This window comes from Camelus dromedarius, chromosome 2, assembly GCF_036321535.1.
Source record: "Camelus dromedarius isolate mCamDro1 chromosome 2, mCamDro1.pat, whole genome shotgun sequence".
NCBI classification, from domain to species: Eukaryota; Metazoa; Chordata; class Mammalia; order Artiodactyla; family Camelidae; genus Camelus; species Camelus dromedarius.
This window is the reverse complement of record NC_087437.1, coordinates 31,786,923-31,813,392: the sequence shown is the minus strand read 5'-3', so window position 1 is coordinate 31,813,392 and position 26,470 is coordinate 31,786,923. Positions and strand designations below refer to the sequence as shown.

Genomic DNA, 26,470 nt, shown 5'->3' with positions numbered 1-26,470 from the left:
TATAGTCAATTGACCTTTGACAAAGGAGGCAAGGATACACAATGGAGAAAAGACAGTCTCTTTGGAAAGTGGTATTGGAAAAGCTAGACAGCCTCGTATAAATCAATGAATTTAGATAACTCTCTCACACCATACACAAAAATTAACTCAAAATGGCTTAAAGACTTAAACATAAGACAAGACACACATAAATCTCCTAGAAGAAAACATAGGCAAAAAATTCTCTGACACAAATCTTAGCAATGTTTTCTTAGGTCAGTCTACCAAGGCGATAGAAACAAACCCAAAAATATACAAATGGGGCCTAATTAAACTTAAAAGCTTTTCCACAGCAAAGGAAACCATAAACAAAACAAAAAGACAACTTACAGATTGGAAGAAAATATTTGAAAATGATATGACTGACAAGGGTTTAACTTCCAAAATACAAACAGCTCATATACTCAATAACAAAAGAACAAGCAATCCAATCAAAAAATGGGCAGAAAACCTAAACAGACATTTCTCTAATGAAGGCATACAGATGACCAATAAGCCCATGAAAAGACACTCAATCTCGCTAATTATCAGAGAAATACAAACCAAAGCTACAATGAGATATCACCTCACACCAGTCAGAATAGCCATCATTAAAAAGTCCACAAATAATAAGTACTGGAGAGGGTATGGAGAAAAGGGAACCCTCCTACATTGTCAGTGGGAATGTAAATTGGTGCAGCCACTATGGAGAACAGTATGGAGGTTCCTTAAAAAACTAAAAATAGACTTACCATATGATCCAGCAATCCCACTCTTGGGTATATATCCAAAGAAAACTCTAATTTGGAAAGATATATACACCCCAAAGTTCACAGCAGCACTATTTACAATAGCCAAGACATGGTGGCAACCTAAATGTCCATCAACAGATGATTGGATAAAGAAGTTGTGTGTGTGTGTGTATACACACACACACACATATGTACAATGAAATATTACTCAGCCATAAAAAGAATGAAATAATGCCATTTGCCATAACATGGGTGGACCTAGAGATTATCATACTAAGTGAAATAAGTCAGACAGGAAAAGACTATCATATGGTATCACTTACATGTGGAATCTAAAAAAAAGACACACATGAACTTATTTACAAAACAGAAACAGATTCACAGACATAGAAAACAAACTTATGGTTATCAAAGGGGAAGGGTGAAGAAGGATAAATTGGGAGTTTGGGATTAGCAGATACAAACTACTATATACAAAACAGATAAACAAGATCCTACTGGATAGCACAGGGAACTGTACTCAATAGCTTGTAATAATCTATAATAAAAAAGAATATGAAAAAGAAAAAATATATATAACTGAATCACTATGCTGTATACCAGAAACTAATACATTGTAAATCAACTATACCTCAATTAAAAAAATGACTCCCCGTTAGGTTAGCTTGTTTGTAAGACTAGCCAAGGCATTCCCAAGTCTGATGCTCAGTGGAAAGCATCCTTCTAAGGGCTTACTGACTAATCTACTGTCAGTGGAACTAAATAACAAAGCATCAGGGAAAGTAGCATCTTCCCGTATTTGAGTTTCTTGTGATTATGGTCAGAATTCCATTCAATTCCAAATTTGGTAATCAAAATTGAAGAAAATGGAGCAATTCCAGATTAACAGTTGCATAGTAATATTCTATAAAATCAGCGGCACGCCTGGCTCAAACAGCCTCACCATTTACATATGTTAGTAGTAGACACATATGATCCATATAACCATATATATTTTTAAATAATGGGGGTTAATTACTTGCTTCCAGTTAATTCTTTTTTTTTTTTTTTTGAGGAACAGGAGACCAAGGATGGTGTCTGTGGCTTTATCATCTGGTTCTCATTAAGTCTTCCTGAAATACTTGTTGAAAAGGCAGGAGAGGGAGGGCTAGAGAAGAGATTTATAAAGTGCCTATTAGGCATCATCTCATTCATTTCCTGCTCCCAACAACTCTATTTGCCAAAGAAAGACACTGAAGCTCAGACAGGTATGTAACTTGCTGAGAGTAACCCAGCTTTGAAGTGGTGGGGTCCTGCCTGCCTCCAGGGCCTGGCTCCAAGCTGCCTATGCTTCAGGTAATTGTCTAATTAATTATATCAAGCATGCAGGGGCCATTGTGTTCCAGGACACTGAAGCAATAAAAACAGTAAGACATTGCACCTGGTTTTGCCCAACTTTTCTAAACTTAATCTAAACTTTCTTTTAAAAGGATAAAACAGTGCATTTTGTTCCCTTTCCACTAGTAGATTAAGTAGGCAGAATGTATTGAAGTTATTAGATTTAAGAGGCTTTTAATAAATTAGTATAAAAATTCCCTTGATTAAGAAATCTATGGAAAAGTTAATTTTGCTTGAAAATGTGAAAGTTAGCAGTCAGCAATGAGGTCAATAAATTGGTGACATGAATAATAGGTGCACCAATATGGAAGGATACAGTGATGGGTGATGTGATGACAAGTGCTCTCATTAAAAGAAAAATAAGCTCCAATCCATTTGCTAAAATTAAATTCCAGTCTCAAAGGAAAGGAGTAGTGCTCTATGGAAAACGTCCATAAAGCAAGTCACTTGAAAGCTATTTCAGGCAAGTGACACTCCACTAAAGGAGGAAATGGAAGGGTGGAGTGAACCCAAAGATGTCCCTGTGGCAAGTACAGTGAAAGCAAAGCACCCGCCAACTCCTGACTGAGGTTTGGAAGGGCTGCTGACCATCTTCGTCTCGGGCCCACTGCTCTGGAAATCATCCTTCTTCAAAGCTATTAGCTTCCAGAACAAAGAACAAATCCTCTTTCTTCTGTTCTTTCCCAAACCAGAACCTCTGAACTGAAAACAGGATCCAAAGATAGGACTTCTATTTTTGTCATGTCAAAAAACCATGACATTTCAGATAAATCTCAAATATCTGTACTTCCTATGACACCACTAACCCCTCTTTTAAAATGGGGATGCTTATTAACTCAGTTTTGTATAACACACAGTTCAGATGTTATAATTTATTCAACCATAGAGTTCAAAAATGGAAATAGAACACATCAAGTTTAGGGAATTGCGAGTTCAGAAGTGGAGTGTGCGTGACAGAGCATAACAAGAGCACACGTGGATGTGGTCAGTCAATGAGACACATTGGTGGAAAGTTCCATCGTATGTGGAAAAGAATCATTCACTCGTGGTTATATTGCTTTCAGCAATTTAGGCAAAATGTTTGTCTTTTGAGGTTGTTTATATTTTTGGAAGTTTGTATTGCTGTAGAATTTTGATACGCGTTTTCACTGAACAACATGGGAAAACGTCTAAGATGGAATATGTTTTGTAAGGTTGAAAATTGTAGGCAAACATGAGACTAATCAGTGAAGCCATAGCATTCTAAATCTTCTAGGTGGAGGTATCTTTGGCCATATTTTGGAATGGTAAAATAGTGTTATTACTGGATTGCAACTAAACTGTAAGTCAAAATGGAAGGGAGGCATGAGTCAGGTGCAAAGGGGTGGTGGGGTTCTCCAGGCAGAGGTGGGCAGAGAGTGCAAACCCCTGGCAGTGAGAGAGGGAGAGTCACATCTTGGGATGACACATGGCTTAGTATGACTCAAGTGCAGAGTGCAAAATGGAAGAAGAGACCAGGACTGAGACAGGGAGGAGTCAGGAGAGTCAGATCAAGGATGACTTTGGTAACATGCTAATAATAGAGTTTTAACTTCATTGTAAGGGCCATCTGAAGTCATTGAAAGGTTTATTTTGATCAGGGGCTGGAAGGTCAAATCTGCAAGAAAGGAAGATCCCTTTGCCAATTCTGTGGAAAACGGCCCTGAACAGGGTGAGATGGGAGGCAGGGAGGATAGGAGGCCAAAGTTTCCAGGGCAGAGGTTCCTATCCCTAGTGGGCCTTGGCTAGCATGGTCTAGCAGGAGGTGAGCTAGCATCCCTGGGTCCATAAGCTCTGCCAGTTGGTGGAGAGCATCATCTATAGGTTTGTCTACAACATTTTCTGATGAAGGCCACTTTGAATGGACTTAAAATATGGCTTAAGTGCACTCCCACTGGGTAAGCAAATGTCAAAATGAAAATATAAATTAGCTCACCATCTGTTTGAAATTTCTAATATTAAAAAAATGGCCAATTCCCCTCACTCTCTGCAATGTAAGACTGGTTTATTTTTATGTTTGTTTTCACTTTTATCCTTAGAGACAGCTGGATTGCTTTCAATTCCAAAAACAGTGGAAGAAGCAAGAGAAGGCTTTGCTGGGTAACTTGATCATTCTGAAGGTGAGAATTCCACTTGTGATGGCAATCAGCTGTATCTGGCACAATTTGGGGTGAACATGCCAGGAAAGCAAGTCCTCAGTGAAGAAGCACAGATGGGTGTCTTTGCTCATGCCTTCTACCCAGAGAGGTCGGAATCACTCGTGGAATGATCAGATTATTTACAGTTATTTATTTAACTTAGTTACAGTTTCCACTGACCCAAACTAGATACATCCCAGGGTGAGTGAGTGGTTGGCCAACTGGGTGGGGAGCTGAGGTGAAAGGAAAGTCTGTGGAAAAGGTGTGGAAACCAAAAAGATGAGTAGGAGTTAGCAAAGGATGTGCCCAAACTTCCATTTAAGGCTTCTGTTCAAGTAATCTGATCAGCCCAAAACACTGCAGAAAAACAGTGGATGGAAATGGCCCTTTGGTAAAGCAGGAAGGAGAATGTGAATACATTTCCAGGAAAGAAGTGAAATGGATGGCAGGAAGGTTGTTCTTAACATTGTTATTTCTATGCTTGTGAACATGATGGACCCTGCGAAAACTAAGGCAGACATATCAAAACAGAAGTGGAAACAGAGGGGAATAATCCCTTGGACTGATATGCCTCAAGAGTGGATTTTCAGGATGGAGAGGAAGAGCCGAGGAAGACATGGTGTTCAGGATCTACTTTTCCAAGTCAGTGAGCTAACTTTAATGAAGACTTAATTGGTATTGATTATATACAACAAAAACAATTTCTCTGTATTTTTTCTCATTCTGTCAATTTTCTAGCATCTATTCAGGGCTGACTCTCCAACATGTGAAAGACAGTCTTGCCTGGATCTCAGTCTGAGCCCCCTAGCCCTGCCGAACAACCCTGGGAACGGCCCCTCCGCATGCACCACCCCGTCCTCCCCTGCTCCCTGTGCAGCTGGAGGTTAGAGAACTTCCACTTACCCCTTTACTCTTCGGAAGAGATTCAGATGTTCTCTTTATTCAGTTCCAAATTAAGAACTACTCATTTAAAAAAATAATTTATTATTTTTTAAGCTTTTCTGGGGGGCAGAGGCAATTTAGGTTTAATTATTTATTTAATTTATGTATTTATTTTTTAAGGGGCTTACTGGGGATTGAACCCAGGACCTTGTACAAGCAGTCTACCACTGAGAACTCCTTCCCCCAGAGAACCACTCATTTTTTAACTTACTAACTTTGGTTTCTCATAAATAGAGCTACCAGAGAAATGTGTGCCATTTTCTCTATTCAAATAAATACACAAATGAGGTAAGTATATATCCTAAAACTAAGTAAATCCTTGTAAAAAAAGCGATTTGTATTTGTAAATGCATGCAACCCTAAAATTTAAGCTTAGAGTTTACATAAATCCATCCTTGCCACATTTATTAATAAACTTTCCTAAACAAATAGGTTTTCTTTTCTTTAAAAAGACTTCATATTCGAAAAATATTCAAAACACCAAAAAATTTAAAAGTCATCCACAATCCCAATTTTAAAAAGCTGTAAGAAGTGAAACCCCTGCCCATCTTCCGACTCCCTCAATGGTAACCACTGTAAATAGTTTGGGGAAAATTCTTCCTTCACTTTTTCTTGTCATTTCTCTCTGTCTGTATCCTATAGAGAAACATATATACTCTCCTTTTTTGTTTTTTAAACAAAAACAGATCCAAGATGCCGAGAAAACTGCTGTTATAAAGAAAGAAAGCAAATACACATCTATAATCCATTAGCCACAACTTTGACATTCAAAAAGCTCAGAAAAGAAAAATATGTGTAACTCATAGCATTGGTAATAAAATCTGACTGGACTGATTATCTTTATTTATTTCACTCCGTGGGGCCATTCCTATGTTCCACTGCATAAATATTAATGTCACTGTATGGGAGGGGCTGCCCTAAATCTCCAGGAACATATGTATTTTACTAACTTTCTAAAATTCAAAATAATTTGAATTCCAAAAGCTATCTGAAACCAAAGTTTCTGTACAAGGGGTTGTGGGCATCTTGTCTAAGTTGCATGCTCTCCTCTTTGGACACTTTTTTTCCTCAGAGTCTTTGGTAGTCCTCTCCAGTTTCCCTCCTACCTCACTAGATGTTCCTCCTCTGCCACCCTTGCGGGATTCTCCTCCTCCTTCCAGCCTCTGAAAGATGGAGTGTTCTCAGCCCTCTCCTCTATTACCTCATTCCCTGGGTGATCTCATTTAAGTATCAGCTGTTTGTAGATGTCTCCAAATCAGTATCTCTAGTCAGCCTTCCCCTGAACACACTGCCCATTCAACACTTCCACTTCAATATCTGATATACATATTGAGATTAATATGTCCCAAATCAAATTCTTGATATTCCTCCCCAATTGTATTCTTTACTAGTGTTTCCCGTCTCAGTAAATGTCACTTTCACCCACTCAGTTGTTGAGATTCCAAATTTTGGAGTTATCCTTGATCACATCATCCAACCCATCAGCAATTTCTGTTACATCTACCTTGAAAATATCTGGCCCCGTCTCACCTCTTTTACCACGATGACCATCATTGCTTTTCTAGACCTTTTCAAGAGCCTTGTAATAGGTCTCTCTGCTTTCATTTTTGCCCCCCTCCTTCAACCTATTTTTCACACAGCAGTCAGAGTTTATCCCCTAAAAATAAGTCAGATCATATTGCTCCCTTGTTCAAAATTCCAAGTAGCTTTTCATCACATTTAGAAAACAATCCAAAGTCCTACTGCAGCCCACAAACACGCCACATGAACTGGCCCCTCCAATCTTGCTTTCTATCCACCCTCCTTGCTCGCTAAGCTCCAGTAGTGCTCGCTGACTTCCTTGTGGTTTCTCCCAGGATGCTCCTTGCCACAGGGCCTTCACACTTCCTATTGGCTCTGCCTGGAATGTTCTGTTCCTCACTTTAGGTCTGCTTGAATATTGAGTCCTCTGACTACCCCATTTAATAGAGCGCCTCTCCTTCATCCCTTTACCTGAATTACTATTTCTTCTTAGCATCTATTTAAAAACAACTACTTAAATTTTAGACGAATGCATGAACAACTGTTTTAGGCACACAGATGTATACCTAAGCTTGCCTCTGGGATTCTCTGGGTTCATGGAGGAGCTCTCCTTTTATTCAGACTTGGAATAAATAGAAGTATGTCAGGCACCTGTCACTAAAGTTTAAGCTAGAATCTACTTTTTCTTCATTTTTTAAAAAAAATCTCCTTAAAGGCTCATATTCTGTTATTTGCTTTATCTATAACTTTCCTGGTTTGTCCTTTATCCTTTCCTCTGCCACCCTGTCAGGTCCTCTTTATAATTTACTCCTTTCCATTAATTTAAATTATTTTTTAAAATTAAAGTAATACATTACATACAGTTAAAAATTTAAATAATACTATACAATTATAATGAAAAAAAAATCATTCCTTCACAGTTCCCAGTCCTGCCTCACAGGAACAACCATTTTCAGGTTTTTAAGGTGTCTCTTGTGATATTTATCTCTATGTTCCTAAATAATATCATTACACAGTATCTCATGGCTTTCCATTTTGAGGTTGTTTTCTACTGATTTCATAGAATGAAAGATGAGGAGTTATCTTCTTATTCCAACTCTTAACAGATGTTTCTCCTCCCCTATTAGGAGATATCTCTGCTCCCCTAGGGGAAATTCCTATCTCAGTTTTATTGGGAAATCTTCCCAATTTATATCACAAATTTTAGTCAAAACTATATTTCACCTTATATGATTATAGCGTATAAATATTATTCACATCTTAGCCATGCAGTGCACTGTGATTACCTTTCCTTTCTTGCACAGTTTCCTTCTAGAGTTTATTATTATCCCAGTCTTCATCTACTTCGTTGTCTAGGTGTTGATAACTAATGGTTATCTGTTTCACCAAACCCACTTACAGAAGTGCAAATATACTCTCAACATGGTCAAGCACTCCGTGTAATCCATCAGCTTCTTATTTTTCAGATACACGCTTCTAAAATCCCTCTGTTCTTCTGCTAAACCCAGCCTGATTGTTTTCTAAATCTGCACTGCTGTAATTCTTGGATTTCTGCCCACCATGGTCCTGGGGACTCCCTCTACCTCTCTCTTGTGTCAGAACACTCATTTCCTTATTCCTATGTCTTCTCCTTTCTTAGTTTACTCCTTCATTGTCGTGTCATGCATCCTCTAACGGCTTTCTGAGGAAGGCTGAAAAAGAAGTATCATTTTTGAGAACTCTAATAGCTGCAAATATTATTTGACACTTGGATTTGACTGATCATTTGCAGGATATAGAAACCTAGGTTGGAAATAATTCTCCTTCAGAATTTGGAAGCCATTGTCTTCTATTTTCTACTGCTGCTGTAAAGAATTCTGAGGTCATTTTGATACCCAACCCTCTTTAAGTGATCTCTTTTTTTTTTCTTGGAAGCTTATAAGTACTTATGTTTATCCTTAAGGTAATGATGGCTCATGATGCTGGGTGGACTCTTTCAATATAGAAAATACATGCCCTTCAGTGCCTGGAAAAATTCTTGAATTAGTTCCTGGATAGTTTTCTCCCTTCCATTTTCTCTGTCCTCTTTTTCTGGAACTCCTATTAGTGAGGTATTAGGTACCCTGGCTTGATCCTCTAATTTTCTTTTCTTCTCTCCATCTCTTTGCCTTTCCCTTCTACTTTCTGAGAAGATTTCTTCAGCTTTATCATCAAAGCCAAACATTAAATTTTTAAATTTCAATTCTTGTATTTTAATACTCATTCCTTTTCTTTTTTTATAGCCTCCTGTTTATTTCATGGATACAACATCTCTTTTCTCTCTAAGGATATTAATTATGCTCTTTTTTGAAGCTAACTTTTGCTTCCCGTGTTGTTTTATATTTGTTTCTTATGAGTTATTTTTTGCTTATTTGTTTGATCCTGATTTCTGTCTTTGATATTAGAGGTGTTCTTCAAATGACTGGGGATCCTTGGCTTTTCATGTTTAAAAATGAGTCTCCAAAATGTTCCTGGAACCTCTGTGTGCCTAGGTAGGAGAGCTTATTGACTGGGATATGTCTCAGTGGGTAGATGGGACATGGATATAACACTTCATTAAGAGACCCCAATTGTCAGTGTCCATAGTTTTCTGGCTACTGACACGTAAGCCTGGTTGTCCATGTTCTGGGAAGTGAGCGGGTGACTTGGACTGGGAGGTCTCACTCTGTAACATACAGACTTTACTCCAGCTCTTGCCTTATCCCATACGCTGCTGCTGTATATTACTTAGGTCCAAAAGACCCTGGCATTCAGTTTTTCTAGAATCTAGACCTTGGGTATCCTGCCAGGATGGTGGGTGGAGGCTGCTTGAGGGGTTAGAGAGGGCATCCAAGCACTTATTTGCTCCTTTTACAATCATTCAAACAGTCCTGTTTTCGGATCCACTCTTTTCTCCCTCTTTCAGAGGTATCTGGTGTCCCCAATTCCTGAGTCTTCCCAGTGTCATGTCACGTGATTGAGTTTGCTCCTTTTAGGATTCCAGCCACTCCTACACTCCTCACAGGCATTAGGTTTCCATATCCTACAGTCTGCTAATTACCTATTATCCATACCTTGCTTTCCATTTTCCAAAATTTGGTCAACACATCTTTTTCATCTAGTGTCACCTCTTTTCTTGTTCTCTTCCTTATGGATTTATTCCTTTTTTATTAATTTACTGTCATTTTAGTGGTGTTTTGGGACAGAAGGAGAGATAAACATATGCATTCAATTCTGCATGTTTAACTAAGAGCATTCCCTTCTAGTTTTGAATATCTTTCATCTTCATTAGCTAGCTAGCTACAGGAACTGGTAGAACTGAAAACTTCTGCCCCTTATGTTTTCCTTATCTATAGTCTTAAGACAACAAAAATACTGAACTCTCTGTACTGGCTTTCCTTTGATAGTTGTACACAAATTGTGTTTTGAATTTATCACATTCTTCCTCTGGATCACAAGGCTCCTAACAGTGGGGCCATGCTGTCTTGACAGGACTCACATGGAGCTGGCAGGAAGCAAAACTGCAGCAAGAAGCACGTGATCTATTTTAACCTGATTTTAAATGACAATGCCCTGTTCTTTAACATACTATGTTTCTTTTCTGACTTCTTCTTTTTTTTTTTTAATGTTCTAATTTTTTATGTCTGTGTCTTCTCCCTATGAAGAATTTTCAGGAGGCTCCTTCCCACATTTCCATTTCCCATACAGTTTTCTTTTCCATTTTCTTTCCTCTTACTGACCTGCATCTTTTGTTGCTGCACCTTCTCAATCCTTGTTTCTGTGGCAGCCTCCACTAATCCCTGCTCCATGCAGGAATGTCTATTCTGTCCTTCAGAGGCTATGGCTTTCCTTCTATCCTTGAGAACTTCCTTTATACAATTAAAAACAAAGTTCTACCTATTCTCTGGCCTCTTGAATGAGAGCAGGGCTTTCTTCCCCTTAATTAGCTTCCTTCTTAGACCATTAATTTATCTTCTTTCTAATGGGAATTTGTTCTCCACTTAAATGAGGCTTTTCTCCTCCAGAACCTGAGAAATTTCAAGTGTCCGGAATGCACCATCACAAAAAAAGTAGTGCTTTTCACTTTACACGCTAACAACCTCTATTCTTTCTGGCTCATAGCTCCTGTGACTTGTATTAGCTCATTTCCTATTTTTATAAGAATATTCTGGACTTCACATTATTCACCAGAGAAGCAGCCTTAATTATTTACTCTCACAGTTCAGTTGTAATTATTTAACTTCTAATGGAAAGTCTACCCCCTGGCATGTCTTTAGGTAACTTTACTTTTGGGATGATTCTTTGCTATTCCCCAGTAATGATCCATGATCATTTATATACCAACTCAGTGTTTTGTATCGTTCAAGAGTCCACATTAAAAAATTATTTTTTGCATCTCTAAGTGGCTTCCTTTTACAACTAAGAAGGAGGAAGAACCCCAGTGTACTTCTTTAGTGTGCCAGTCTAGTTTTTCTTGCCAAAATTACCTTCAGGGGCCCTGAGACTGGTAGCCTCTAAAATGGCCCCCAGTTACCCCCACCCTCTTGCTGTTTACACCCCCGTGCAATCCTTTTGTGTTGAGTGTGGGTGGGACTTGTTGACTCATTTCTAATGAGTAGAAAGTAGCAAAAGCAATGGGATGAGGTTAGGTTACAAAAAGACTGTGGCTTCTATCCTGGGCACCTTCTCTTGTACTCTCTCATTCTGACTTGCTTGCTCTGAGGGAAGCCAGCTGCCACACTGCCAGCTCTTCTGTGGAGAGGTTCATGTTGGAATAAACTGAGGGGGGGCCTCTAACCAATAGCCAGCACTGAATTGAGGCTCTCAGCCCAGTATCTGTGAGGAAATAGATCTTGCTAACAACCACATCACTGAGCTTGGAAGCCAACCCTCCCCCAGTTGAGCCTTTAAATGATACTGTAGCCCCAATACCCTAACACCAACTTCATGAGAGGCCTTGAGCAAGAGGCACACAGCTAAGTCCCACATTCAGATCCCTGACCCTTAGAAACTATGAGATAATAGATAGTTGTTGTTTAAAGCCACTGAATTTGATGATCATTTGTTATGCAACAATAGATAACTAATGCAAGCCCTTAAGTCTAATTTTTTAACTTTTAGTCTATGCTTTTTATATAAGTTTCTTTTTAAGTTAATCTTTCTTCTGATGTCAATTTAATCACTCACATAATATTTCCTTTAAAATTCTCTTTGAGAGAAAGGAATGGCAGTTGTCAGTCTTATTCATAATTGCATATTGATGCAATTCATTTCATAATTATAATTAAGGCACAAACTTTTTATTTTGGCTTATAATTTAAATATAGCAAGAACATGGTATATTTTTAATAATCAATATTACTACTAGCACTTTCCTTTTATTAAGATGCCAATAAAACCAACAAGAATATTACTTGTCACTAACATTCAGAATCTTCTTTCATTTGCCTTTATTTGCTATACTGTCATAGATGGAACCACAGATTCTAATGTGACAATATTCTAATTCTAGGTTATTGAAGAATTGCTCCACTGTCTTATTAATCAGTTTGGGCTGCTATAACAAAATTCCAGAGTCTAGGTGGCTCAGACAGCACAGTTTTGGAGGCTGGGAAGTCCAAGATCAAGGTGAGGTGCCTGCTTCCTCATTCATAGACAGCCATCCTCTCGCTGTGTCCTCACATGGTAGAAGGGGCGAGGAAGCTCTTTCATAAGGGCACCAAGCCCACTCCTCTCTCATGACAGAATCACCTTCCAAAGTCCCACCTCTACATATCATCACATCGTGGATTAGAGTTCAACATATAAATCTGGGGGGACATACCAACATTCAATCCATAGCATCCACAATTCCTAAGCTGCTCAGCAGTTCAGAAATAAGACTTTGTTAGGGGAAAAAATTTTCAAATCAAAATAAGTCTACTCCAGTTTAAATAAAAACATTGCTGAAATAATCATGCATACATAGGAAAGAAGACCAATACGTGTAAGTTGTAAGTTTAAGTTGACAGAAAAATAAAACCCCAAGGAATAGTTACATTTAAAATATATGTCCAAAATATTAACTTAAGCAGCAAGTGCTCTAAAAGTTTCCTTGGCAAAGATTTAATGTCAAAACAAATAAGACATAAATATATAAAGATTTCTAATCTTAGAGGTTTTAAATCATCATTTGTAACAGTAGAACTGGCTGAGGAAACCTTAGAGATTATGTAGTTCAATGTCTTATTCATTTTACAGAAAAGGAAGCCAGGTCTAGAGAGGTTAAGTGCCTGCCTAGTTAAGGACAGAGCCAGGATATGACCCCAGGTCTCTGACTAACAGTCTAGGAGCCTTTGCATGACAAGCTGCCTTTCATGTTTTTGTTTGTTCATTTGTTTTTTGAAAGAATATACAACTCATTCACTGATTGTAATGGTTCTATCATCTGCTTCCTACCTCTTCCTGGGACTGGTTGAATTTTTGTATCAGTTGTGTTTGTGCCAGCATCACTCTTTCCAGTTCATCTGACTTCTGTTTCATTTCCTTCCTCAAGTCCTCTGAAATGGAATCATTACTGTCAATTTCCTTCTTCAAGTGTGATTCAAACTCTGCAAGCAAATTTTTAAGGTTTTCAATTTCTTTCTCCTTTGACTCGGATTCTTTAGTATATTGAATATGAGATTCATGGAGTTTTTCTTCAAGAGTGGCCACTTTCAGCCTTAGGTCTCTAGTGGCACCTTCGATTAAGTCAGATACCTGTAAGATAAATCTTGCATTAGTTTGTAGGCAATATTCTCTAGGTAACCACAGAGTTCTCGTGGTTTTAAGAGGCTTATTCTAAATAACTGGTGTTCTCTTCTAATCAGATGAAAGCAAATTCTATGACATGTAGGCCTTCAAGATTTTCTTTTTATGTATGTATGTATTTATTTATTGAGTAAAAGTAGATTTATTCAGAGAGATACTCCATAGACAGAGTACAGGCCATCTCAGAAGGCCAGAGAGGCCATGAGGTGCAGGGTTGGGTGCTTAGTTTAAAGTAAAAGTAGATACACACTCCATAGAGTGCGGTCTGTCTCACTTAGAAAGGAAAGTGGCCACAAGGTGTGGGGCTTGTTTATGGGCTTGGTAACTTCATAAGCTAACAAGTGGAAGGATTATTCCAACTACTTTGGGGAAGGGGCAGGGATTCCCAGGAACTGGGCCATCACCCACTTTTTGACCTTTTACGGTCAGCCCTCAGAACTGTCATGGCACCTGTGGGTGTGTCACGTCCCATGCTAATATAATACAATGAGCGTATAATGAAGCTCAAGGTCTACTAGAAGTCAGATCTCCAACCATCTTGGGCCTCAAGGTCTATTGGGGGTTTACTTTTCCGCCATCTTGGTGCTAACTGCTGTGTCATTCCTTTTTTGGTTGTGCCCTGCCCCATTCTTTCCTGTCTCATTCTCCCCTCAGAGATTTAACTCCTAAATGCTTATAGGGCTGCAGAGGGGTGGAGGTCCATCTTCCATCACTGTTTTAGAGCTGAGTAGGGGCATTGGCCCTGCCTATCATGGAGTAAAAACAAGAATTTCTTTTCAAAAGTTAAGACTAAAATTTTATTTTTTTTCACCTAAAATGGCATTGCATTAGTCACTTGGGCATACTTGGAAATATACAAATCTCTGTGGCTGAACTGGGCTACCAAGGACAACTCAAGCCTTAATCAAAAGTGTCTTGTCTGGACCACTCTAGAGTAGCTTTGGGACCTAGAAATGCCTAATATTTGGGGATGCATGTAGGAGAGCATCACAGTTACAGTCTACTCAAACCATACCGATGAGTTTTCCTTTGATGTATTTCTTTTCTTTCTTGAATGTGATGACTGGAGACACCCTAGATAGTATATCTTCTAGAGCAGCACTGACCAGCAGAACTTTCTGTGATGATAGAAATATTCTGTGCTGTTCTGTATGGTAGCCACTAGCCACGTGAGACTATCGTTGGTGGTGTGCTGGTAAATGTTTAACAATGGACTCACACACACACACAAGCCAGTTTTATATCCAGTTTCCATGGTGTAAATACTGTCACTAAAGCCAGTTCCAAGTTATGAAGGTGACATCACTGAGTTGGAAAGAAATGCACACAATAGACTCTTGCTTCCTCTTACTGGCTGTTGAGCACTCAAAATGTGGCTAAAGTGACTGAGGAACTGAATTTTTCATTTTAATTAATTTTAATTAGCTGAAACTTAAGGAGACCCATGTGGCTCCCGTATTAGACCATGCAGTTCTAGAGGATACCAGAATCATTTGAAAATATAGTTCTTCTCAAGATGGTACCTCTAGACAAAGAGATAAGAGAATAACTTGGAGAAGCTTCTCCTCAAAGTCATGAAAGTCTTTAGAAGGGAAAAGACTGCTTGTTTTCTTTCTCCTTAAAAAACAAAACAAAGAACAAAAAACAGGCCAGGAAGACCAAAGCTGCTTCTGATGAAACATATCCTTATTATTCATGCTATGGATATTGTCATAGCATGTCATGCTATAGGATATTGTCACTAATAAATATTAGTACAACAAGAAAAGCAGCCCATGAAGAATCTGGAAAACATTCATAGATCAAAGTTCCAAGGATTTTGTGAACTACTGCTTAAGAGTTGTGTATCCAAAATCTGTTTCAAATGTTAAATTTACATTAACAATAACTTTTACAAGAAATCTATTCACCATACTTAGTAATTTTATAAATTAAATTAAGATTCCTCTTTCTTCCATTAATCCAGGAACGAAGAGGGTCACTGCTAGGTCTGAACAGTAGTTGCGATAATCCAGAGGAGGGCTGACACTGGAACAGAGCAGGTTACCCTTGGGAGAGGAGGCTCACATAGCCACAAACATGTTTTCATGTTTTTAAAAAGGGAGTCAACATTGAAAAAATCAAGGGAATTCACTCACTGAATCTGGATTTATGACTTCTTGTGAAAAAATTGCAGCCCCTGGCAAGTTGGGGCCTGCCTTTCAGCACGCCCCTGCTGACAGTCCTGAGCCACCCAGGACTGCAACAGAGGTCACAATGTGAGGGGAGGAGGGGGCAGGGGCAGGAGCCAGGAAGCAAGAGGCCTGTCTAGGACAGAGCCTGTCCAGAAGAGGTGGGGCCTTGCCTGAGCCCAGGTTACCAGCTCCCAGCACATGCTCCATTGTCCCAGTAGGACTTCACTTACAAAACATAAATCTGAAGATAAAATTATTAAGAATTTCAAGACAGCATTTGCAGAGCATTAAACCTGAAGCACGAGGCCTTTCTGAGTGGGGCCCTGTGACGCTGCACTTGTCACATACTCAGGCAGCTGGTCCTGCCTCTTGTTCACAGTCAGCTACTGAAAAGACTGTACCACAACCTCTGGACACCAAAGTAGGGGCTAGTTAAGTCTCATTTGGTGTTTAATTTACACAGACTCTTAACGAGTTTATTCAAAACATGGCTTCACCACTGGGTCTTGGTTAACATACACACACACACACACACACACACACACATTCTATGCTCAAGTCTGATAAAAATAGGGGAAACTTGACCAACACTTAATTTTAAGTTTAGGACACATTGTTTAAGAAATTATGGAGGTGTGACTACATTTAAAAATACTACCCTTCATTCAAAAATATTTAGAATTGAAAATATTTGTAATTAAAGGGGATAGGCTTTAGTGGTTGATAAACTTTTAATTATGTAAAACACCTCATTATCTTTTCATGTTAGATATTTGAGGAATTGGAATATCTAACCATGCTAATTATTAGTTATATAATTATGCTGTTTTAAAAATAAGTTTATTTTAGTAGGAAAAAATTCCATACACAGCTGGATTGTATGCTTATATAATTTATCTCAGTTATTCATTCTGGAGAATAGGCAAACCATCCTACCTCCCTAAAACTAAGGCACAATGACTACGAGGTAAGCTTCTGGATTTATAACTACAGTAGTGCTCCTAGGAGGAGATAACCAACATCTATAGTTTTAAACCCCTTAAATAATGATAAACATCATAATGACAGACCTTCATTTGTAGCTCCTCTTGTTCTTTCTTATACTTTTGGATTATTTCTTGATGTTTTTCCTTTTCAATATCAAGTTCCAGTTTAGCTTCTTCCTTAAAGAGAAGAGCTTGCTCCTGAAATTCAACTAAATGTTGGGCCCTTTCCTTGGCGAGTTCAGCTTCAATCTAGAAAACAGCATTTAACACACATATAGAGCCATTTTACCTTAAGATAAGTAAACTGAGCTTATTTTCAACTTTAATATTTTTCCTTCCAGTTTCTACTAGATATAATTGACATGTAGCACTGTATAAGTTTACGGTGTACAGCATAAAGATTTGATTTATATATATCTGAAATGATTATCACAGTAAATTTAGTGAATATCATCATCCCATATAAATACAAAATTAGAGAAATAGATTTTTTTTCTTGTGATGAGATCTTTTAGGATCTAATAATTATTAAAAATTCTAATATTATTTTTAAAATTCTAATATTTAAAAAAACCTGACTTAGAACTTGGTCCAGAAAAGTTGACCTTGGGACAAATATTCTTAGATTTTCTAAGATCTTCAAGACCTGCAGAATGAGTAGAGAAGGTAGGACACTATATTATAACAGTTTTCAGAGATTAAAAAAAAGCTTAGTCTTCTGTACATTTATAGTGTAAACTTAGTCCTTGGCAGGGACCATATAAGGAACAAAACATTGATTTTGAGGCTCATATACCAAGTTCCACTGGAAACTCAGAGTTGGATACAAGATACCAATGTTGATTTTTTAAAAATAGTCCTTTCTTGATGGAGACCAGAGACAGTTTTGGAGCCATAGATTATCATTTTAATGTGACTGAGGCCAGAAGGATGATTTAAGGAAAACACAGTCAGTGGCGCCTGTATCTAGATTTTGACTCAGAATCACAGTGCTGGAAAAGACCTTAGAAATCCCCTAGTTCATTTTCTCAAGCTTCCATGAATTGTGGAAAGAATAAACAAAGGCTTTGGATTCAGAGTTTAAATCCTGGCTCTAAATCCTGGCTCTGCCACTCTAGCTGTGTGATCTTAAGTTGTGACTATAATCTCTCCTGGTGGGGTTATAACTATTTCCCTTGGGGGTCATTATGAGGATTAAATGAGACGAAACATCTGTGTGAAGCTTGAGCATGAGCAGGAATTCAATAGTCAGTGGAGATTATTTCTACACCGTGACTTAAGTCTCTACCATGGAATCTGCATCAAATGATTGTCTCTTCTGTGCCTCAACACCACTAGGAACCATAACTCACTCCTTCCCCAGCAGGCATTTTCATTTTCAGACAGTGCTAAGCATTAGGAAGTTTTTCCTTTCGTTAAGCCAACATGTCTTTCCCTGTGCTTTTTAACCATTGGTTTTGGCTCAGCCTACTAGAGCAAGACAGAGAACAAATCTATGAGTACTGGAGTCATTCAGGTCTAGGAGTTCAACTAGTGAGATTAGAGAAGCGATCCCAGTGACAGGCTGGCTCTAAATTTATGTTGTGCCATGATTATAAATTCTAAGAGAGAGTAAATGCCAGACAACTAGGGAGAAAAAATGCTAAACCTGACTTACTGTGACTGTGACTCTCACGCCACTAAGAGGAGGAGAGAGATCAACTTAAATTTCTCAAGGGAACACTGAAACCATGGTACCAGGAAACAGAAAGTTTGCTAAGTTTGCAGAAAGCCCTTTAAATTACATAAAATGCAGATAGGAGACTAGCCCCAGTGTGGGGTCAATGGGGTTTACTGCACTGGGTGTAGGACTAAGCATTTGCCTCAAGGCAAAACAATTAACTTTTATACTCAATGCACAGAGTTATTTTGGCTCTCTCAAAAATAAATTTCTGGATTGTTTGGGGGAAAGGATACTGAAAATCATTTAGGACATGATAGAATTGTTCAGATGTATTGCTATCCGACTACAAAAGACGAGGAAAGCCTCAGGGTACTCAGAAAAGAGCAGATGTTCTTCTGAATCCCAGGTACTTATATTCACCTGCCTCTTGGTAGCCATTTAGATACGTCACAGGTGTCTCAAATAAATCGTCTGAACCAGAGTTCTTGAAACAACCCCCTCCCCACCTGTTCCCTCCTCAATGCTCCCCATCTCAGGACACAGTGCCACCACCTACCTGGTTATTCAAGTCAGTAACTGGGGCATCATCGTTCACACTTCTCTCTCCCTTACCTTCCACACAAATCCAGCACCAAGTCCTGTTCATTTTGCCTCCAAAAGATGCCTTGAATCCATCCATTTCTCTACATCTCTACTTCTACCACCCTAGTTGTGGCCACCATCACCTCCTGACTGGCCTCCTTACTTCTACTCCTGCCTCTCTCCAGTCCATGATAGACACAGCAGAGTGTTCTTCACAAAATATAAACTGGATTTTTTCATTCCTTCTTCATGGTGCATTAGTATAAAATCAAAACTTCCAGACATGATCTTCTACTGGACCACCAGCAGCCCATATGACACATTTGAGTGAATCAAGAAAACACCTTCCTTAGATGAACACAGCCTAGTGCTGGCACAGGACTTGGTGAACAGAGCCCAGGCTGGATTCAGCTCCCTCCTCTCACCTGGCCTGTGCAGTTATTCACCCCAACACCAAATACGGCAGCCCTGGACTTCTCCAACCTGACTTTCACCACTTACCCCCTTTGATAACTGTGCTCCAGCCACACTGGAGCAGGTAAATCAAGAATACACGAAAAGGGGAAGCCAAATGCAGAACATTTGGGAAAACCTGCAAGGTGTAACTTTAAGAGTTAATAAACCACAAGATACCTTGATACTATTAAAAAAAAAAACCTAAATAAACACTTTTTGAGAAGCTCAAGAAAAATTTGTGCTGAGGTACTAAAATATCAAGTGTCTGAAAGATTCCTTGTGTGGTTAATTGGTACAGCCAAATAGTTATTTTAGGATAAAAAGACATCTTTCAAAATATGGACCGATGGCTCAAATTAAGAGAACAAGAATGCACACAAACTAGGCAGGACAGGACAGACTGTAAACTAGATGACAGAAGGACTTTTAAAAACAGAAGGTCTTTAAATTTCTTATGGAGAAGAGGCCATTTAGGAAATCAGCAGAGTCCCTGATGAAGATGAAACAAAAGAAGCATTCAGGGAAGGAAAGTGGTGGCTGGCTGGGTTGAATGAGCAGAATGTTCTGTTCTACCTGAGTCAGGAAGAAAGGAAATCCTCTCCTCCCTGAACTACTCTTTGAATGAGCTAGTGTAGGTAAGGGGAGGAAAAAAGGGAAGGAATAGATGGAAGGTGGAAAAGAAAAAGCACAGTAGATAGAAGAGTGATTTACTATTTCTGATTTGGTTTTTAATTTGCACAACCTGAGAAAGAGAAGCAAAGTGATGAGCTTCAGGTAGGATTTCTAAACATTTAAGACAGCTATAATGGGAAGCCAAAAAACAACTGAACATATTGACTCTGTAGTACAGAGATGACACTACCGGTTCCTTCATGATCTGAAGAGTTTGAACAAAATGATGAGCCCACAACCACAATGATTTGCTTAAGCTGGTATATTATTTGTCATTGAGAAGACAAATTCATGCCCAGTTGTCATGTTTATGTCTTTCACATGTTGATAGGAGCTGTTTGTTCAAAATATCTTAGATGGCAGGACTTCTGTTTATACAAAATAAATGAATTAGGATACTTAATCACTATGAAATCACCTTCTTTATCTTTGGTAATATTTAAATATCCAACGTTCACAGCAGCACTATTTACAATAGCTAAGACATGGAAACAGCCTAAATGTTCATCAACAGATGACTGGATAAAGAAGATGTGGTATATTTATACAATGAAATACTATTCAGCCATAAAAACTGACAACATAACGCCATTTGCAGCAACATGGATGTTTCTGGAGAATGTCTTCTAAGTGAAGTAAGCCAGAAAGATAAAGAAAAATACCATATGAGATCGCTCTTATGTGGAATCTAAAACAAAACAATACAAAACATAAATACAAATCAGAAACAGATGCATAGACATAGAATACAAACTTGTGGTTGCCAAGGGGATGGGGGGTGGGAAGGGACAGAATGGGATTTCAAAATGTAGAATAGATAAACAAGATTATAATGTATAGCACAGTGAAATATATACAAGATCTTATGATAGCTCACATAGAAAAAAATGTGACAATGAATATATATATATGTTCATGTATAACTGAAAAATTGTGCTCTTCACTAGAATTTGACACAATATTGTAAAATGATTGTAACTCAATAAAAAATGTTAAAAAAATTCTGATTTCTTTCTCTGAAATCTTTGTTTGATAGTAATATAGCTACTCCAGTTTCTTTTGATTTGTTCGAGCCTATCTTTTTTCCATTACTTTTAACCTATTTGTTAAAATATTTCTTTATATAAAAGTACATTTCTTGTTGGCAATGTATAGTGGAGTCTTGCATTTTTGTCCAACATGACAATCTCTTTCTTTTAATGGGGGTATTTAGACCAGAGCGTGGCAGACTATGGCCCACAGATGGACTTCATTTACACACAGTCTATGACTGTTTTTAAGTTAAAATGGCAGAGCTGAATGGTTGCAACAGAGACTGTATGTCCCACAAAGCAAAAATATTTATTAACTGGTCTTTTACAAAAAAAGTTTGCAAACCCCTGGTTTAGACCATTTACATTTGATTATTGATATGATTAGCTTTAAATCTATCTTGTGTTTTACATTTGACCTACCTCATCTTTTTTTTCCTTTTTCCTCTTTTTTTTGTCTTCTTTTGGATTATTTTTTTTAATTCAATTTTATCTTCTTTGCTGGCTTATTAGCTGTAACTCTGTTTTTCTATTTTTGTGGTTGGTTTAGAGTTTATGGAATATATTTTTAACTTAATGCAGTCTATCTTCTAGAGATACATCACTTCATGTATTGTATAAGAATCTAAGTGTTCTCACCACCACTACCAAAACAACAAAAGTAGTTACATGAGGGGAAGGATATGTTACCTAACCATACTGTGGTAATTATTTTGCAATATATGTGTGTGTGTGTGTGTGTGTCAGATCATTATGTTGTACATCTTAAATCTACACAGTGTCACATGTCAATTATACCTCCATAAAGCTGGGGAAAAGAGGGGGCTGTGATGGTTGGTTGAGGGGTATAACTAGACTGAAAGGACCCCTTCCTCCTTCCCTTAGATTCCCTGCCGGTGTTCCCCACTCACCAATCCCAACCAAAGTCAGAGGGTCCAGGAACTATTGCTCTCATCCATTCAATTCAGGCTTTTGGGGTAGAAAGCAGGATTTCAAGGGTGCAGAGTGGCCTTAGTGGGGCAAATGAAAGGAGTCTGGCTTAACCCATGAGGTAAATGGAGACATTCTCAGAGAAGGGTAGTCTACCAGGCAGATACCCCCAGGAGGGTCCGCTGTACTTCCCAGCTCACTGTCAGTTTGTCAGCCCACTGCCCTATCTCTTGGCCCATTTTTTAACTGGAAACTTCAAAGGGGATTTGTTATTTTCCCTTCTAGCCTCCATCGTCCTTTTTTCTAGCAGTAATACCTGCCTTTTTTTTTTTTTTTTTTTCCTCAAGGATTTATTCTTCCCCTACTGTCAGTCTCTGGGTGAAGTGGGATTCTGGCCTGCAAGGGTGAGCATGTGACCCAGTCCTGAGTGAATCAACATGCCCAGTCTTGCTAACTGTGGTAATTGGTCCAAAATTGAGCACATGGTTCAGTTAGAATCGAACAGCCACAGTGAATCTTTTGCTAAGAATGTGGGAAAGAGATAGGAGGAACTGCTGCTCCCTTCTTGCCATCAGGAGAGACAACCTTGAGTCTGAAGACGAAATCAAACTGGCAGAAAACCAGCCTGAGAGCCCTGACTCTAGCTTGGCCTGAAGGGAGCTCACCATTGAACTCTGCAGTTAAGAAAGCCAATAAATAACATTTTCACTTCAAAAAAAAAAAAAAATCTTAAATATTATAGTTCCATCTCTTCCTTCCCAGATATTGTGATATTGTTGTCATATATTTGGCTTCTACATGTTATAAATCTCAGATTTTAATATTTTTGTTTAGTGTATTATAATTTAAAGAAATTTAAATGATAAAAAAATCATGTATTTATCCACATGTTACCATTTCTGGTGTTCTACATTTCTTTGTACAGATCCATATTTCTGTCTGGTACAATCTTCCCTCTAAATAAAGGACTTCTTTTAACATTTCTTATCGTGTAGGTGTGCTGGTGATACATTTTTTCCACATTTTTCATTCTGAAAAGATCTTTATTTCACTCTGTTTGAAAAATATTTTCATTTTGTATAGAACTCTAAGTTGGCAGCTCTCACTGCCACCCTCCCATCCCTATCCCACCCTTCTTCTTCTTTCAGTCCCACTGTCTTCTTGCTTACATTGTTTATGATGAAAAAAAAATCTGCTGCCATCCCTATCTTTGTTCCTCTATATATGTCTTTTAGTCTCTGGTTGCTTTTAAGATTTTCTTTTTATCACTATTTTGTAGCAGTTAGATTATAATGTCTCTTGGTGTGCTTGAGGTTTGTTGAGCTTTCTGAATCTGTGGGTTTACGGTTTTCATTAAATTTTAAGTTTTTTTAGTCATTATTTCTTTAAATATTTTTTATTCCTTCTCCTGTCCTTTGAGAATTCTAATTAGGCCACATGAATTTGTCTCACAGCTCACTGATCCTCTTTGTTTGAGTCTCTTTTCTATTTTATTTTGTTGCATAGTATCTAATGCTGTGTCTTCACGCTCACTAAACTTTTCTTCTGGGATGTTTAATCTTCCATTAATTCCATCCAGTGTACTTTTCAATCTCAGACACTGTAGTTTTAATCTCTAAAAACTCAGTTTAGATCTTATTAATATATTCCACATCTCTACTTTACATGATCAATTTTTCCTGCAGCTTTTGGACATATGGAATACAGTTACTGTAATTATCTTAATGTCCTTGTCTGCTAATTCTAATATGTGTTTTTCTGAGTCAATTTTTATTTGTTGATTTTCTACTCATTATGAGTCCTATTTTACTGTTTCCATGCATGGCAATTTTTGATTGGATGCCAGACATTGTGAATTTTACCTTGTTAAATGCTGGATATTTTTGATTTGTATAAATATTCTTGAACTCTGTTCTGGGATGTAGTTAAGTTTCATCGAATCAGCTTGATTTTTTAATGTCTTCCTTTTAAAATTTGTTAGGCAGGACCAGCTCAGCATTTAGTTCAGGGCTAATTATTCCCCAATACTGATTCAGGACCCTTCTGAGAAGTCTCCCCAGTGCCCTGGGAATTATAGGTTTTCTGGTCTGGCTGGTGACAGCAGGCATTATTATCTGCCTTGTGGAAGCATCTGGTACTCTTCTCTCTAATCCTTTCAGATGGGTCTCTCTGGCTTTGGGTAGTTTCCCCATATATATGCACTGATCATACATATACTTAAGGGAGATCTTTGCAAATATCCAGCATTCTTTGTGCAGCTCTCTCCTAAGAACACTATTCTGTGAATTTTAGCCAGTTTGATCTCTCTGGACTCTTAGTAATGTCTCCTCAACAGAGAATCTGCCAAATTCCACCTGGATTCCCACTCCCTGCATCATGGCCTTAATTTTTTTTTCAAGGCACTATGTCAGGGCAATCATGGGTTACCTTGTTTATTTTCTACCTCCAAGAATCACTGTCCTTCACTGACTGATGTCCAGTATCTTAAAAACATTGCTTTCTATCTTTTCTCCAGTGTTTCAGTTGTTTTAGAAAGGAGAGTAAATCTGGTTCCTCTTAGTCCATCTAAGCTGAATACAGACATTTTGGACTTTATATTTAGCTCTCATTTTTTAAAGAGGGGAGTGGCATCAGTTCTCATTTCCTAGCTGTATAACTTTGGTAAATTACCTAACTTCTCTGATCCTTATATTTTTCCATGTGCAAATAGGAATAATAGTGTTATAATGATTAAAATTACATTGATGAGAGGCATTCAGCACAAGGCTTGGCATATGGTAAACACTCTAATAATGGAGACTATTTTTATTATCTAGATTAAGGGTTTAAATCAGATGACATCTGCAGGCTATTCCAGACCTAAATTTTTATGATTTTATTAATTCAGTTTTGAAAATTACATCGCATAATTTAAAAAACTAAAGTGTGCCCACAATATTCATTTTAGCTGTGTATTTATTATACATAAATGAAAATTGAAATTTGTAAATGACAATTTTATCCCTGTCAAATTTTATTTTACAAGTTGTCCTTTTAAATTTCACTGAAATACATTACGAATTATTAGGCCATTTGGTTTTTCCATTTTGAAGAAGAATTTAAGATTTTTTTTTTGCCTCCCCCCCTCAGTGCTAGAATTGTTTCTTAAAGTAAACTTTTTCTCTCTGTATTTTTACTATCAATCCATTTGCTTAGCCAGGAAGTAAGTTTTGTTTAACTATTGGTTTCTAAAAACTCTATGTACTTTTACAACGGGGGCAATAGTATAATTTTAAAATGTTCCATGATGTGATACCTTAGTAATAATCTATGAAAATATTTGGTTGGAATTTGTTTATGGCACTGCAAAGTGATAGTAAGAGACTACCATTTATTGTAAGCATTCTGGCTATAGATTTTTTAATCACAACATTTTAGCTGAAAAGTAACAACACTTCATTTGGAGCCAGTTTTAAATGTTCAGCATGCACATTAACTTGCTTTCCTCACATCAGAACAATACTTGAAATAAACAAAAATCCATGACAATTAGTAAATATGCAGTTATTTTAAAATGTGCCATCCTTGTTGCATAGCAACTATTGATTCTATTATGTTCTTTTTATATACTCTAAAATAATTAAGCACAGGCACAAATTGCTATCTACTTTTTTTTGAATGTTAAAAGCGTTTAAGTTACGAAGTTTATTCTTATATGTGTATTATATATTTGTAAAGGGAACATTTCATTCCTACGCAGAGGCACAGTGACCCAAGAAAGAGACAACAATGTCATATTAGTGATTCTTCTTTCTCATGAGAGGACTTTCAGGGAACTTTTTATTCATAGTCTCAGTAACTAACAACCAAGCATAACTGGCATTTGTTGACTTTATTGCTCTGGATCTTGATTTACTGCTAAGCTAAATGATAAGATCTATTAACAAGAAGTCATGCCCTTTCAACAAAATGAAATGTCCATTTTTATTACAGAGAATTATACAGGCCAAAATACATCTATGATATAATTAATCTATTAGAAAGATATCATGGTCTTTTTTTTAGCATTTTATTTCATTAATTTTTTTTTGAGGGAGGAGGTAATTAGGTTTATTTATTTATTTATATTTGGAGGAGGTACTGGGGATTGAACCCAGGATCTTGTGCATACTAAGCATGTGCTCTAGCACTTAAGCTATAGCCTCCTTACTTCGTGGTTTTAATAAGAGCTCAGAGAATCTTACATAGGTTTATTTTCAGTAACAAATCAACTTAGTATAAAGGAAGAACCTAAAACTTTTAGATGGTCAGATGCTGCATTAGCACTTCAGGGATGGGCACAGTGAGCAGCAGTACTAGACCCTAGCAGTACTAGGGTCATGAATGCAGAGATTCCACATGTAGATTATATCTGAAGGTTCTTGGTGGGTGTGACCATGGAGATG

General features: G+C 37.7%; 1 protein-coding gene across 9 annotated transcripts in view; it reads right to left on the bottom strand.

Annotated features, from left to right (window-relative positions):
- LEKR1 (leucine, glutamate and lysine rich 1) overlaps positions 1–26,470 on the bottom strand; it is a 224,444-nt gene that overhangs the window by 29,516 nt on the left and 168,458 nt on the right. For all 9 annotated transcript variants that reach the window (XR_010383326.1, XM_064492258.1, XM_064492257.1 and 6 more), the window contains 2 exons: positions 16,797–16,961; positions 13,202–13,501 (listed from right to left, as the gene is read on the bottom strand). Coding sequence is in view for 8 of the 9 variants with exons in the window: in XM_064492258.1 (XP_064348328.1) it covers positions 13,202–13,501; positions 16,797–16,961 (465 nt within the window). In the remaining variant the exon portion in view is untranslated. The remainder of the gene's footprint in view (positions 1–13,201; positions 13,502–16,796; positions 16,962–26,470) is intronic.